Source organism: Rutidosis leptorrhynchoides, chromosome 10, assembly GCF_046630445.1.
Source record: "Rutidosis leptorrhynchoides isolate AG116_Rl617_1_P2 chromosome 10, CSIRO_AGI_Rlap_v1, whole genome shotgun sequence".
NCBI lineage: Eukaryota > Viridiplantae > Streptophyta > Magnoliopsida > Asterales > Asteraceae > Rutidosis > Rutidosis leptorrhynchoides.
Window position 1 is genome coordinate 287,876,744 of NC_092342.1, and position 15,995 is coordinate 287,892,738.

Sequence of the window (15,995 nt, forward strand, 5' to 3'; positions counted from 1 at the left end):
TTGTTTCATTCTTTATAATTGTGGTGCTCTGCTTTATCAGTTGTATTTTGGAGGTGATTTGAAGTGTTTCATTGATTCATTGATTCTAGTTGTGGTGGCTTCGCCTTTATCGGTTAGGGTTGCAATTCTCTATCTTGGTTACTTGATCGTGAGTGTTTACACTGTTTTGTTGGGTTTTCTATTCGATCTAGCGTGATCTGCTTTGTTCGAAAATGCGTTTTAAAAGTGAAAATTATGCATCACCTCCTCTAGCAGCTTGCTAGGAAGTTCTGTTTATAAAATCTGCTGATAAAAAAGATGATGATAAGATATTAGTATATGTACTAATCTTTAGGTATGACAAGCCATTTATCATTTCATTTGCAATGTTACAACTTTTTAATGTGTAATGTTCTGTTCACATAACTGTGTATGCAACTGCTGACTTGTTCTACGACGCAAGGTCTTCGTTTGCTGTCAGCTACAGCACAGACATTAGAGTTGAAGCTAGATAAATATATTAATTTTATAGTCAATCTTGGTTATGAGAGTGTCAAATTGTTAGAGCAAAACATTGCAAATATTTAAGCTTAAGAAGTTGCTTTTCTTTGAGAATGTTGCAACTTTATTTAAATTCATATGAGACATACATTGATAACAAATGTAAGTATTAACTAGTTTTTCAGGAAGTGAATTTTAAAATATCCTCATCTTGTTCAAACACATACATGTCTTTCTCATTCAAATTCACCCAAGCTTCAATTCCATCACCATATTTGTCATCAACTAGAGTCACCATTTCATGTACACGCCCCGCTTCACTCACCCAATGCGGCTTACCCCAACCAAAATCAGCCGCGTATACAGGAAACCGACACCAACTTGTAAAAATCGCAAACTTGTTTTGCTTTATTTCTTCACCAACCTCAGCGTAAGATGCAACTGCACGTGTGCATATCTCTTCATTACTCGCTTTCGAAATCCATTTCACAAAGTCCCTTGTTGTGTCTTCTATCAAGGCAACAAGATAAACATATTTGAATTCCATTTCATTTTGCTGAAAGCGAATTGAATAAGGAACCCACACGTTCCCAAACGATCTTTCTGATACCGGTGACCCTACCTTTCCCCTTAAACTAATCGCGGGGGCCAATAAGCCATTCATAAGGGTCCCACTTTTGACTTGGTCAATAGTCATAAGAGCCTTCCATATTAACGCAGACACTAACGTTACTCGACTATGTCTACGATTTGGTGAACCAGTTTTTTCTCTTAACATTGATATCGTATTCTTATTAAATACAAACCTTTTAGTCACTATTTTGGCATGTTTCTCGTCTGTATTCGAGATCCCAAGTGACGGGATTTGTTTCGGTGGGAAAACAGAGTCCAAGTTATCGAAAGAAGGAGAAAACGCACCATTGCTGACCCCTGTGCGGGTCATGCTAGCCCATTCGTTAGTAAACATGACTAGATTGTGCACATCAGTGACTTTATGTGAACCACTCACACCAATAACAATCGAACCACAGTCAAAGACGTTGACCTGGACCACTAGCAACGCCTGTGTGACATCATCTGGTACACCTATCAGCAATCTGATATGGTCAATTTTAGGAACTTGTTCAAGAAAATCATCCATTTTTATATTTACTTGAGTCTCCAAATACTTGACCCCTTGATCTTTACAATCAACTTCGAGCCCGTTTTCAGCGATTCTTCCGGCTAATGGGTAGAACAAAGTTAGCACCTTTGATAAAGAGTTGACCAGTTGCCCACGTGTATCTGAGATGTTAATCTCATTACTGGACTTATAGTACAAGACTAGGTTTATGTATGAAGATGCAGAAAGTTGATCGAACAACGATAGATTATACTTGCTTAAATTTTCAGGGGTTGACTTTGATGGTTTTATGATCTGGGTTGATTGAATCTTGACCTCCATGTTGTAGGCCAGGTAGTTATGAAGCTGATTGAAACAAATTCTTAAGAGGTAAGAGGTTGAAATAAATGAATAGGCAATTGTATTTAAAAGAGATGCAGGCTTTGACCACCTTTTGTTTTTTTTTTTTTTTTTTTTTTTTTTTTTTTACTTGGTATATTAATTTTGTGTTGTTTTATTGATGAAAAGGTTCCACCAGATAAAAGCTAAATATTACCAACGTGTAAGGTAATGACTATGTTAGTACAGGTGACGATTTTGACCAAATTTAGTTTTGAATGTATATTTTTACCTTTTGTTTTTTATTTCAAATGAGTCAAATATATAGCAGCTTACCTAAATTGAACATGTCAAATGGGTCAAACAGGCCTAACCCTATTTAAAATTACATCAAGTGTTAAAGAGAAGTTAATAATCCATGCTTTAAGCACCCTTTGTGATTGATTAACTACCAAGCCCTTCAATAGGTTCAGTAGGAACTATCTGAGTTTCGTAACTCGTCTTCGCTAACTGACATTCTTTAAATCATGGACATAATATCTTTTTCATCAGTTACATAAATTATACGGAGTAATGCGATTAAATTAAACATATGGAAAAATATTATGACCAAGTAAAACTAGAAGTGAACAAATTATCAGTCGATGTTCAAACCTCATTAACTCAACTCTAATTGCTACTCCAAAAAATAATAATGCATAAAAAAAAAAAAAAAAAAAAAAAAAAAAAAGTACATGTGTTTTCTTCCCATAAGGGCTTGTTCCGAACGGAAAATAGAAATTATTTAAAATTAAAAAAACTATTAGGAATGCTAGTGGATTTTGAATTTTTTTTTTTTAATGCCTTGCTAGGAGGGCTACATAAAATAAAACCCTTGGGGCTTTATAAAATAGAAACTATTTTTTTTTTAAGTTGTGATGTGGTCCAGCGGTGGGTGGCTTGTTTCCTTTAGGAGAGGTCAGGAGTTCGACCCCCGTTGGCTACATATTAAAAAATACAATTTCACCTCTGCCATGAAGTACCCACCCATGACACCTTTTCCATATCGTTAGGGTTGGGGGGGGGGGGGGGGGGGGGGGTAGGGGTAAAGGGGAGGGGGGGTTTTACTTGGCCGTGCCTTTGGATCGGTTTCAAGGTTTCCTCCCGGGCAGCGATGGGGGCGGGGTTAATATCGCTGCATCGGCATAGTCGAAACGGGAGATGATCGCAACGGGTAGTAAAGTCCCCTCGGGTGATCTCAATCGCTGTTCAAAAAAAAAAATAATAATGATATTGGACTTTGATTTTTTTCCGGGTCTTATGATTTATGATTGTGATTAACTTGTTTCTCAAATCTTCGATTATATATATATATATATATATATATATATATATATATATATATATATATATATATATATATATATATAATAGGGAATATGTGGCTGTTATACATATAAGTTGGGTATAGAAATAACATTTTATTGGTTAAAAAACAAGTTGGGTGCACATTTTTCAAAGTTTTAAACTTTTCATAATTATATTAGAAGTGAAAAAGGTTATCATGGTGGGGAACCTTTAACCCCATGCACCCTTTGTGTAGTGACCCGAACTTTTTCATGTTTATATATATTAATTGAGATTGATATTTACATGATTAAATGTTTCCAACATGTTAAGCAATCAAACTTGTTAAGACTTGATTAATTGAAATATGTTTCATATAGACAATTGACCACCCAAGTTGACCGGTGATTCACGAACGTTAAAACTTGTAAAAACTATATGATGACATATATATGAATATATATATAGTTAACATGATACTATGATAAGTAAACATATCATTAAGTATATTAACAATGAACTACATATGTAAAAACAAGACTACTAACTTAATGATTTTTAAACGAGACATATATGTAACGATTATCGTTGTAAAGACATTTAATGTATATATATCATATTAAGAGATATTCATACATGATAATATCATGATAATATAATAATTTAAAATCTCATTTGATATTATAAACATTGGGTTAACAACATTTAACAAGATCGTTAACCTAAAGGTTTCAAAACAACACTTACATGTAACGACTAACGATGACTTAACGACTCAGTTAAAATGTATATACATGTAGTGTTTTAATATGTATTTATACACTTTTGAAAGACTTCAATACACTTATCAAAATACTTCTACTTAACAAAAATGCTTACAATTACATCCTCGTTCAGTTTCATCAACAATTCTACTCGTATGCACCCGTATTCGTACTCGTACAATACACAGCTTTTAGATGTATGTACTATTGGTATATACACTCCAATGATCAGCTCTTAGCAGCCCATGTGAGTCACCTAACACATGTGGGAACCATCATTTGGCAACTAGCATGAAATATCTCATAAAATTACAAAAATATGAGTAATCATTCATGACTTATTTACATGAAAACAAAATTACATATCCTTTATATCTAATCCATACACCAACGACCAAAAACACCTACAAACACTTTCATTCTTCAATTTTCTTCATCTAATTGATCTCTCTCAAGTTCTATCTTCAAGTTCTAAGTGTTCTTCATAAATTCCAAAAGTTCTAGTTTCATAAAATCAAGAATACTTTCAAGTTTGCTAGCTCACTTCCAATCTTGTAAGGTGATCATCCAACCTCAAGAAATCTTTGTTTCTTACAGTAGGTTATCATTCTAATACAAGGTAATAATCATATTCAAACTTTGGTTCAATTTCTATAACTATAACAATCTTATTTCAAGTGATGATCTTACTTGAACTTGTTTTCGTGTCATGATTCTGCTTCAAGAACTTCGAGCCATCCAAGGATCCATTGAAGCTAGATCCATTTTTCTCTTTTCCAGTAGGTTTATCCAAGGAACTTAAGGTAGTAATGATGTTCATAACATCATTCGATTCATACATATAAAGCTATCTTATTCGAAGGTTTAAACTTGTAATCACTAGAACATAGTTTAGTTAATTCTAAACTTGTTCGCAAACAAAAGTTAATCCTTCTAACTTGACTTTTAAAATCAACTAAACACATGTTCTATATCTATATGATATGCTAACTTAATGATTTAAAACCTGGAAACACGAAAAACACCGTAAAACCGGATTTACGCCGTCGTAGTAACACCGCGGGCTGTTTTGGGTTAGTTAATTAAAAACTATGATAAACTTTGGATCGGTTTCAAGGTTTCCTCCCGGGCAGCGATGGGGGCGGGGTTAATATCGCTGCATCGGCATAGTCGAAACGGGAGATGATCGCAACGGGTAGTAAAGTCCCCTCGGGTGATCTCAATCGCTGTTCAAAAAAAATAATAATAATGATATTGGACTTTGATTTTTTTCCGGGTCTTATGATTTATGATTGTGATTAACTTGTTTCTCAAATCTTCGATTATATATATATATATATATATATATATATATATATAATAGGGAATATGTGGCTGTTATACATATAAGTTGGGTATAGAAATAACATTTTATTGGTTAAAAAACAAGTTGGGTGCACATTTTTCAAAGTTTTAAACTTTTCATAATTATATTAGAAGTGAAAAAGGTTATCATGGTGGGGAACCTTTAACCCCATGCACCCTTTGTGTAGTGACCCGAACTTTTTCATGTTTATATATATTAATTGAGATTGATATTTACATGATTAAATGTTTCCAACATGTTAAGCAATCAAACTTGTTAAGACTTGATTAATTGAAATATGTTTCATATAGACAATTGACCACCCAAGTTGACCGGTGATTCACGAACGTTAAAACTTGTAAAAACTATATGATGACATATATATGAATATATATATAGTTAACATGATACTATGATAAGTAAACATATCATTAAGTATATTAACAATGAACTACATATGTAAAAACAAGACTACTAACTTAATGATTTTTAAACGAGACATATATGTAACGATTATCGTTGTAAAGACATTTAATGTATATATATCATATTAAGAGATATTCATACATGATAATATCATGATAATATAATAATTTAAAATCTCATTTGATATTATAAACATTGGGTTAACAACATTTAACAAGATCGTTAACCTAAAGGTTTCAAAACAACACTTACATGTAACGACTAACGATGACTTAACGACTCAGTTAAAATGTATATACATGTAGTGTTTTAATATGTATTTATACACTTTTGAAAGACTTCAATACACTTATCAAAATACTTCTACTTAACAAAAATGCTTACAATTACATCCTCGTTCAGTTTCATCAACAATTCTACTCGTATGCACCCGTATTCGTACTCGTACAATACACAGCTTTTAGATGTATGTACTATTGGTATATACACTCCAATGATCAGCTCTTAGCAGCCCATGTGAGTCACCTAACACATGTGGGAACCATCATTTGGCAACTAGCATGAAATATCTCATAAAATTACAAAAATATGAGTAATCATTCATGACTTATTTACATGAAAACAAAATTACATATCCTTTATATCTAATCCATACACCAACGACCAAAAACACCTACAAACACTTTCATTCTTCAATTTTCTTCATCTAATTGATCTCTCTCAAGTTCTATCTTCAAGTTCTAAGTGTTTTTCATAAATTCCAAAAGTTTTAGTTTCATAAAATCAAGAATACTTTCAAGTTTGCTAGCTCACTTCCAATCTTGTAAGGTGATCATCCAACCTCAAGAAATCTTTGTTTCTTACAGTAGGTTATCATTCTAATACAAGGTAATAATCATATTCAAACTTTGGTTCAATTTCTATAACTATAACAATCTTATTTCAAGTGATGATCTTACTTGAACTTGTTTTCGTGTCATGATTCTGCTTCAAGAACTTCGAGCCATCCAAGGATCCATTGAAGCTAGATCCATTTTTCTCTTTTCCAGTAGGTTTATCCAAGGAACTTAAGGTAGTAATGATGTTCATAACATCATTCGATTCATACATATAAAGCTATCTTATTCGAAGGTTTAAACTTGTAATCACTAGAACATAGTTTAGTTAATTCTAAACTTGTTCGCAAACAAAAGTTAATCCTTCTAACTTGACTTTTAAAATCAACTAAACACATGTTCTATATCTATATGATATGCTAACTTAATGATTTAAAACCTGGAAACACGAAAAACACCGTAAAACCGGATTTACGCCGTCGTAGTAACACCGCGGGCTGTTTTGGGTTAGTTAATTAAAAACTATGATAAACTTTGATTTAAAAGTTGTTATTCTGAGAAAATGATTTTTATTATGAACATGAAACTATATCCAAAAATTATGGTTAAACTCAAAGTGGAAGTATGTTTTCTAAAATGGTCATCTAGACGTCGTTCTTTCGACTGAAATGACTACCTTTACAAAAACGACTTGTAACTTATTTTTCCGACTATAAACCTATACTTTTTCTGTTTAGATTCATAAAATAGAGTTCAATATGAAACCATAGCAATTTGATTCACTCAAAACGGATTTAAAATGAAGAAGTTATGGGTAAAACAAGATTGGATAATTTTTCTCATTTTAGCTACGTGAAAATTGGTAACAAATCTATTCCAACCATAACTTAATCAACTTGTATTGTATATTATGTAATCTTGAGATACCATAGACACGTATACAATGTTTCGACCTATCATGTCGACACATCTATATATATTTCGGAACAACCATAGACACTCTATATGTGAATGTTGGAGTTAGCTATACAGGGTTGAGGTTGATTTCAAAATATATATAGTTTGAGTTGTGATCAATACTGAGATACGTATACACTGGGTCGTGGATTGATTCAAGATAATATTTATCGATTTATTTCTGTACATCTAACTGTGGACAACTAGTTGTAGGTTACTAACGAGGACAGCTGACTTAATAAACTTAAAACATCAAAATATATTAAAAGTGTTGTAAATATATTTTGAACATACTTTGATATATATGTATATATTGTTATAGGTTCGTGAATCAACCAGTGGCCAAGTCTTACTTCCCGACGAAGTAAAAATCTGTGAAAGTGAGTTATAGTCCCACTTTTAAAATCTAATATTTTTGGGATGAGAATACATGCAGGTTTTATAAATGATTTACAAAATAGACACAAGTACGTGAAACTACATTCTATGGTTGAATTATCGAAATCGAATATGCCCCTTTTTATTAAGTCTGGTAATCTAAGAATTAGGGAACAGACACCCTAATTGACGCGAATCCTAAAGATAGATCTATTGGGCCTAACAAACCCCATCCAAAGTACCGGATGCTTTAGTACTTCGAAATTTATATCATATCCGAAGGGTGTCCCGGAATGATGGGGATATTCTTATATATGCATCTTGTTAATGTCGGTTACCAGGTGTTCACCATATGAATGATTTTTATCTCTATGTATGGGATGTATATTGAAATATGAAATCTTGTGGTCTATTGTTACAATTTGATATATATAGGTTAAACCTATAACTCACCAACATTTTTGTTGACGTTTAAAGCATGTTTATTCTCAGGTGAATACTAAGAGCTTTCGCTATTGCATACTAAAATAAGGACAAGATTTGGAGTCCATGTTTGTTTGATACTGTGTAAAAACTGCATTCAAGAAACTGATTTCGATGTAACATATTTGTATTGTAAACTATTATGTAATGGTCGTGTGTAAACAGGATATTTTAGATTATCATTATTTGATAATCTACGTAAAGCTTTTTAAACCTTTATTTATGAAATAAAGGTTATGGTTTGTTTTAAAAATGAATGCAGTCTTTGAAAAACGTCTCATATAGAGGTCAAAACCTCGCAACGAAATCAATTAATATGGAACGTTTTTAATCAATAAGAACGGGACATTTCAGTTGGTATTCGAGCGTTGGTCTTAGAGAACCATAATTTTGCATTAGTGTGTCTTATCGAGTTTGTTAGGATGCATTAGTGAGTCTGGACTTCGACCGTGTTTACTTGAAAAATGATTGCTTAACAAATTTTGTTGGAAACTATATATTTTTAACATGTGAATATTATGTGATATATTAATCTCTTAACGCGTTTGATATTATGTGATAGATGTCTACCTCTAGAACAAGTCCCATTGACTCACCTAATAATAATGAAGAGTCAAATGTAAATTGGAATGATTCGTGGACTGATTCACAAGTTCCCGAAGAGGAACCGGAAGAAGAATCGGAACCGGAAGAAGAATCGGAACCGGATGAAGAAATAGAACCGGTGGGGGAAATAATAAAACGGTTAAGTAAAAGAAAATCCTCAACCAACCGACCAAGGTTAATTATGGTCAATGGTGTTTCCGCCAAGGAAGCAAAATATTGGGAGGATTACCAATTCTTCGATGAATCGGATTCCGACGAGAATTCCGATGATGTTATAGAAATTACCCCAACTGAATTTAAAAAGGCAAAAGAAAATAATAAGGGAAAGGGCATAAAAATAGAGAAATCTAATTCCAACCCCGATGAACTTTATATGTATCGTCAACCCCCGAAGTCCTTAAGTTGTAACAATGACCCGGGAACCTCTAAACCACCAGGTTTTTCTAAACCAATGTGGATCACGACGGCTCGTATTAGGGGAACATCATATATCCCTAGAAACTTGGCAAAACGAACCAAAACCGAAGAAGAAGAAACAAGCGAGTCGGAATAAGATAGTTGTATTCGTGTGGTGTAATATATGTAATATAGTGTGCTTATGCTTTATGATATATGTAAAAATTGCTTGTATTAATAAGTATTTTTTTTATGAATCTAACTCTTATCTATTTTACAATATAAAAACACAAAATGGATAGACAACCCAATATTTTAAGAGACCTACCCGGAGACATGATTGATGAAATCTTGTCTAGAGTCGGTCAGAATTCTTCGGCACAACTATTTAAGGCGAGATCAGTTTGTAAGACATTCGAAGAACGTTCCAAGAATGCCTTGGTTTATAAAAGGCTTTCGTTCGGAAGATGGGGGATATCACATTGGGAAATCCATAAGTTACGATGTGTTTACTTTGACGCATATATTGCGGGGAACCCAAATGCTATTTTACGCAATGGGTTAAGAAATTATTTTGACTCAATATATCCGAATATTGGACTTCGTGATTTAGAAAAAGCGGCTAACATGCAACATAAAGAAGCATGTTATGCTTACGGATTAGTAATGTTCGCTTCTCACCAAAGTGAGAACAAGAACATCGGGCTACAACTATTAAACAAAACGTTCCCACAAGTGACGGAGTCGGTAATTGGGGTAAGAAATGAGGTTTTTAGATTGTTACGGGACTGTTGGACATTACGTAACCCTCGTCCCTTTGACGACGTTACAACACGCTGTCTTATCAACGGCCATAACGGTTATGTTCCACAAGACCAAGGATGGGAAGTAATCCTAGTAAAACCAGAATGCATGACTTGTTTCTGGACGTATGAATTACGTGTCTTTATTGCCTTTGCTGAACGACTTGTGTACTAGCTAGAATTATCTTCACAACCATCTTGTATCAAATTTATTGTGTGCTATATTTCATGCTATATGTAAAATAAGCGGTATTGTAAGTTTGTAAAATATTGTGTAAAAGTTTGAACGCGAAATATTATTATAATCAGTTTTTCATATAAAATTGTAGTAGTTGAATTGTATATTAGCTACTAAGTATGAACTTAACGGGTAGGTACTACCCGAATTTAAACTTATAAAACGCTAATATGAAGAAAAAGCTTTTATAAATGAGTTCATATTATGCTACGAAATACTATTAACTACTCTTAATATTCTGTATGATTAACTTGTTCCATTTGACTATTTTGAAGGAAATGGCACCGACTACTCGACACACCGTGAATATGAATGAAGAGGAATTTCGTACTTTTCTAGCTTCAAACATAGCCGCAGTACAGGCTGCACTACATACCAACAATAACCTTGGATCTAGCAGTACAGGAAATCGTGTAGGATGCACCTACAAAGAATTCACTGCCTGCAAACCTTTGGAATTTGATGGAACCGAAGGACCGATCGGATTGAAACGGTGGACCGAGAAGGTCGAATCGGTGTTTGCCATAAGTAAGTGTACTGAAGAGGACAAAGTGAAGTACGCTACGCATACCTTCACAGGTTCTGCGTTAACATGGTGGAATACCTATCTAGAGCAAGTGGGACAAGACGATGCGTATGCACTACCGTGGTCAGCATTCAAGCACTTGATGAACGAGAAGTACCGTCCCAGAACCGAGGTCAATAAGCTCAAGACAGAACTTAGAGGGTTACGAACCCAAGGATTTGATATTACCACGTACGAAAGACGATTCACAGAATTGTGCCTATTGTGTCCGGGAGCATTCGAAGATGAGGAAGAGAAGATCGACGCATTTGTGAAAGGATTACCGGAAAGAATCCAAGAAGATATAAGTTCACACGAGCCCGCCTCCATACAACAGGCATGTAGAATGGGTCACAAACTAGTGAACCAGATTGAAGAAAGAATTAAAGAACAGACTGCTGAAGAGACCAATGTGAAGCAAGTCAAAAGAAAGTGGGAGGAAAACGGTGATAAGAATCACCAATACAACAACAACAGCAACTACAACAATAATCGCAACAATTATCCCAGCAATCGCAACATCAATCGCAACTACAACAAACGGCCCAACAACAACAACAACAACAACAACAACAACAACAGCAGCAACTACAACAATCATCCCAACAACAATAATAACCGCAACAACAACAACAATCAAAAGCAGCTATGCCAAAGGTGTGAAAAGTATCACTCGGGGTTCTGCACCAAATTTTGCAACAAGTGTAAAAGAAATGGTCATAGCGCGGCGAAGTGTGAGGTCTACGGACCAGGGGTTAATAGAACTAAAGGAACAAATGGTGTCGGAACGAGTAATGGCGGAGCAAGTAGTGTCGGAGCAAGTTATGCCAATGTAGTTTGTTATAAATGTGGAAAACCGGGCCACATCATTAGAAATTGCCCGAACCAGGAGAACACGAATGGACAAGGCCGCGGAAGAGTTTTCAATATTAATGCGGCAGAGGCACAGGAAGACCCGGAGCTTGTTACGGGTACGTTTCTTATTGACAATAAATCTGCTTACGTTTTATTTGATTCGGGTGCGGATAGAAGCTATATGAGTAGAGATTTTTGTGCTAAATTAAGTTGTCCATTGACGCCTTTGGATAGTAAATTTTTACTCGAATTAGCAAATGGTAAATTAATTTCAGCAGATAATATATGTCGGAATCGAAAAATTAAACTGGTTAGCGAAACATTTAAGATTGATTTGATACCAGTAGAGTTAGGGAGTTTTGATGTGATAATCGGTATGGACTGGTTGAAAGAAGTGAAAGCAGAGATCGTTTGTTACAAAAATGCAATTCGCAATATACGAGAAAAAGTAAAACCCTTAATGGTGTACGGAGAAAAGGGCAACACGAAGCTACATCTTATTAGTAATTTGAAGGCACAAAAACTAATAAGAAAAGGTTGCTATGCTGTTCTAGCACACGTCGAGAAGGTACAAACTGAAGAAAAGAGCATCAATGATGTTCCCATTGCAAAAGAATTTCCCGATGTATTTCCGAAAGAATTACCGGGATTACCCCCACATCGATCCGTTGAATTTCAAATAGATATTGTACCAGGAGCTGCACCAATAGCTCGTGCTCCTTACAGACTCGCACCCAGCGAGATGAAAGAACTGCAAAGCCAATTACAAGAACTTTTAGAGCGTGGTTTCATTCGACCAAGCACATCACCGTGGGGAGCTCCTGTTTTGTTTGTCAAGAAGAAAGATGGTACATTCAGGTTGTGTATCGACTACCGAGAGTTGAACAAACTTACCATCAAGAACCGCTACCCACTACCGAGAATCGATGACTTATTTGATCAACTACAAGGCTCGTCTGTTTATTCAAAGATTGACTTACGTTCCGGGTATCATCAAATGCGGGTGAAAGAAGATGATATTCCAAAGACTGCTTTCAGAACACGTTACCGTCATTACGAGTTTATGGTCATGCCGTTTGGTTTAACTAATGCACCAGCTGTGTTCATGGACCTTATGAACCGAGTGTGTGGAGCATACCTTGACAAGTTTGTCATTGTTTTCATTGATGACATACTTATTTACTCAAAGAATGACCAAGAACACGGTGAACATTTGAGAAAGGTGTTAGAAGTATTGAGGAAGGAAGAATTGTATGCTAAGTTTTCAAAGTGTGCATTTTGGTTGGAAGAAGTTCAATTCCTCCGTCACATAGTGAACAAAGAAGGTATTAAGGTGGATCCGGCAAAGATAGAAACTTTTGAAAAGTGGGAAACCCCGAAAACTCCGAAACACATACGCCAGTTTTTAGGACTAGCTGGTTACTACAGAAGGTTCATCCAAGACTTTTCCAGAATAGCAAAACCCTTGACTGCATTAACGCATAAAGGGAAGAAATTTGAATGGAATGATGAACAAGAGAAAGCGTTTCAGTTATTGAAGAAAAAGCTAACTACGGCACCTATATTGTCATTGCCTGAAGGGAATGATGATTTTGTGATTTATTGTGATGCATCAAAGCAAGGTCTCGGTTGTGTATTAATGCAACGAACGAAGGTGATTGCTTATGCGTCTAGACAATTGAAGATTCACGAACAAAATTATACGACGCATGATTTGGAATTAGGCGCGGTTGTTTTTGCATTAAAGACTTGGAGGCACTACTTATATGGGGTCAAAAGTATTATATATACCGACCACAAAAGTCTTCAACACATATTTAATCAGAAACAACTGAATATGAGGCAGCGTAGGTGGATTGAATTATTGAATGATTATGACTTTGAGATTCGTTACCACCCGGGGAAGGCAAATGTGGTAGCCGATGCCTTGAGCAGGAAGGACAGAGAACCCATTCGAGTAAAATCTATGAATATAATGATTCATAATAACATTACTACTCAAATAAAGGAGGCGCAACAAGGAGTTTTAAAAGAGGGAAATTTAAAGGATGAAATACCCAAAGGATCGGAGAAGCATCTTAATATTCGTGAAGACGGAACCCGGTATAGGGCTGAAAGGATTTGGGTACCAAAATTTGGAGATATGAGAGAAATGGTACTTAGAGAAGCTCATAAAACCAGATACTCAATACATCCTGGAACGGGGAAGATGTACAAGGATCTCAAGAAACATTTTTGGTGGCCGGGTATGAAAGCTGATGTTGCTAAATATGTAGGAGAATGTTTGACGTGTTCTAAGGTCAAAGCTGAGCATCAGAAACCATCAGGTCTACTTCAACAACCCGAAATCCCGGAATGGAAATGGGAAAACATTACCATGGATTTCATCACTAAATTGCCAAGGACTGCAAGTGGTTTTGATACTATTTGGGTAATAGTTGATCGTCTCACCAAATCAGCACACTTCCTGCCAATAAGAGAAGATGACAAGATGGAGAAGTTAGCACGACTGTATTTGAAGGAAGTCGTCTCTAGACATGGAATACCAATCTCTATTATCTCTGATAGGGATGGAAGATTTATTTCAAGATTCTGGCAGACATTACAGCAAGCATTAGGAACTCGTCTAGACATGAGTACTGCCTATCATCCACAAACTGATGGGCAGAGTGAAAGGACGATACAAACGCTTGAAGACATGCTACGAGCATGTGTTATTGATTTCGGAAACAGTTGGGATCGACATCTACCGTTAGCAGAATTTTCCTACAACAACAGCTACCATTCAAGCATTGAGATGGCACCGTTTGAAGCACTTTATGGTAGAAAGTGCAGGTCTCCAATTTGTTGGAGTGAAGTGGGGGATAGACAGATTACGGGTCCAGAGATTATACAAGAAACTACCGAGAAGATCATCCAAATTCAACAACGGTTGAAAACCGCCCAAAGTCGACAAAAGAGCTACGCTGACATTAAAAGAAAAGATATAGAATTTGAAATTGGAGAGATGGTCATGCTTAAAGTTGCACCTTGGAAAGGTGTTGTTCGATTTGGTAAACGATGGAAATTAAATCCAACGTTAAAACTTGTAAAAACTATATGATGACATATATATGAATATATATATAGTTAACATGATACTATGATAAGTAAACATATCATTAAGTATATTAACAATGAACTACATATGTAAAAACAAGACTACTAACTTAATGATTTTTAAACGAGACATATATGTAACGATTATCGTTGTAAAGACATTTAATGTATATATATCATATTAAGAGATATTCATACATGATAATATCATGATAATATAATAATTTAAAATCTCATTTGATATTATAAACATTGGGTTAACAACATTTAACAAGATCGTTAACCTAAAGGTTTCAAAACAACACTTACATGTAACGACTAACGATGACTTAACGACTCAGTTAAAATGTATATACATGTAGTGTTTTAATATGTATTTATACACTTTTGAAAGACTTCAATACACTTATCAAAATACTTCTACTTAACAAAAATGCTTACAATTACATCCTCGTTCAGTTTCATCAACAATTCTACTCGTATGCACCCGTATTCGTACTCGTACAATACACAGCTTTTAGATGTATGTACTATTGGTATATACACTCCAATGATCAGCTCTTAGCAGCCCATGTGAGTCACCTAACACATGTGGGAACCATCATTTGGCAACTAGCATGAAATATCTCATAAAATTACAAAAATATGAGTAATCATTCATGACTTATTTACATGAAAACAAAATTACATATCCTTTATATCTAATCCATACACCAACGACCAAAAACACCTACAAACACTTTCATTCTTCAATTTTCTTCATCTAATTGATCTCTCTCAAGTTCTATCTTCAAGTTCTAAGTGTTCTTCATAAATTCCAAAAGTTCTAGTTTCATAAAATCAAGAATACTTTCAAGTTTGCTAGCTCACTTCCAATCTTGTAAGGTGATCATCCAACCTCAAGAAATCTTTGTTTCTTACAGTAGGTTATCATTCTAATACAAGGTAATAATCATATTCAAACTTTGGTTCAATTTCTATAACTATAACAATCTTA

General features: G+C 34.8%; 1 protein-coding gene across 1 annotated transcript; it reads right to left on the bottom strand.

The window, feature by feature from the left end:
• Positions 1-401: 401 nt before the first annotated feature.
• On the bottom strand, positions 402-2,035 carry LOC139872790 (limonoid 21-O-acetyltransferse-like). The gene has a single exon (XM_071860716.1). The coding sequence runs from the start codon at positions 1,922-1,924 to the stop codon at positions 662-664; it is 1,263 nt and encodes a 420-aa protein (XP_071716817.1). The 5' UTR covers positions 1,925-2,035; the 3' UTR covers positions 402-661.
• Positions 2,036-15,995: the final 13,960 nt, after the last annotated feature.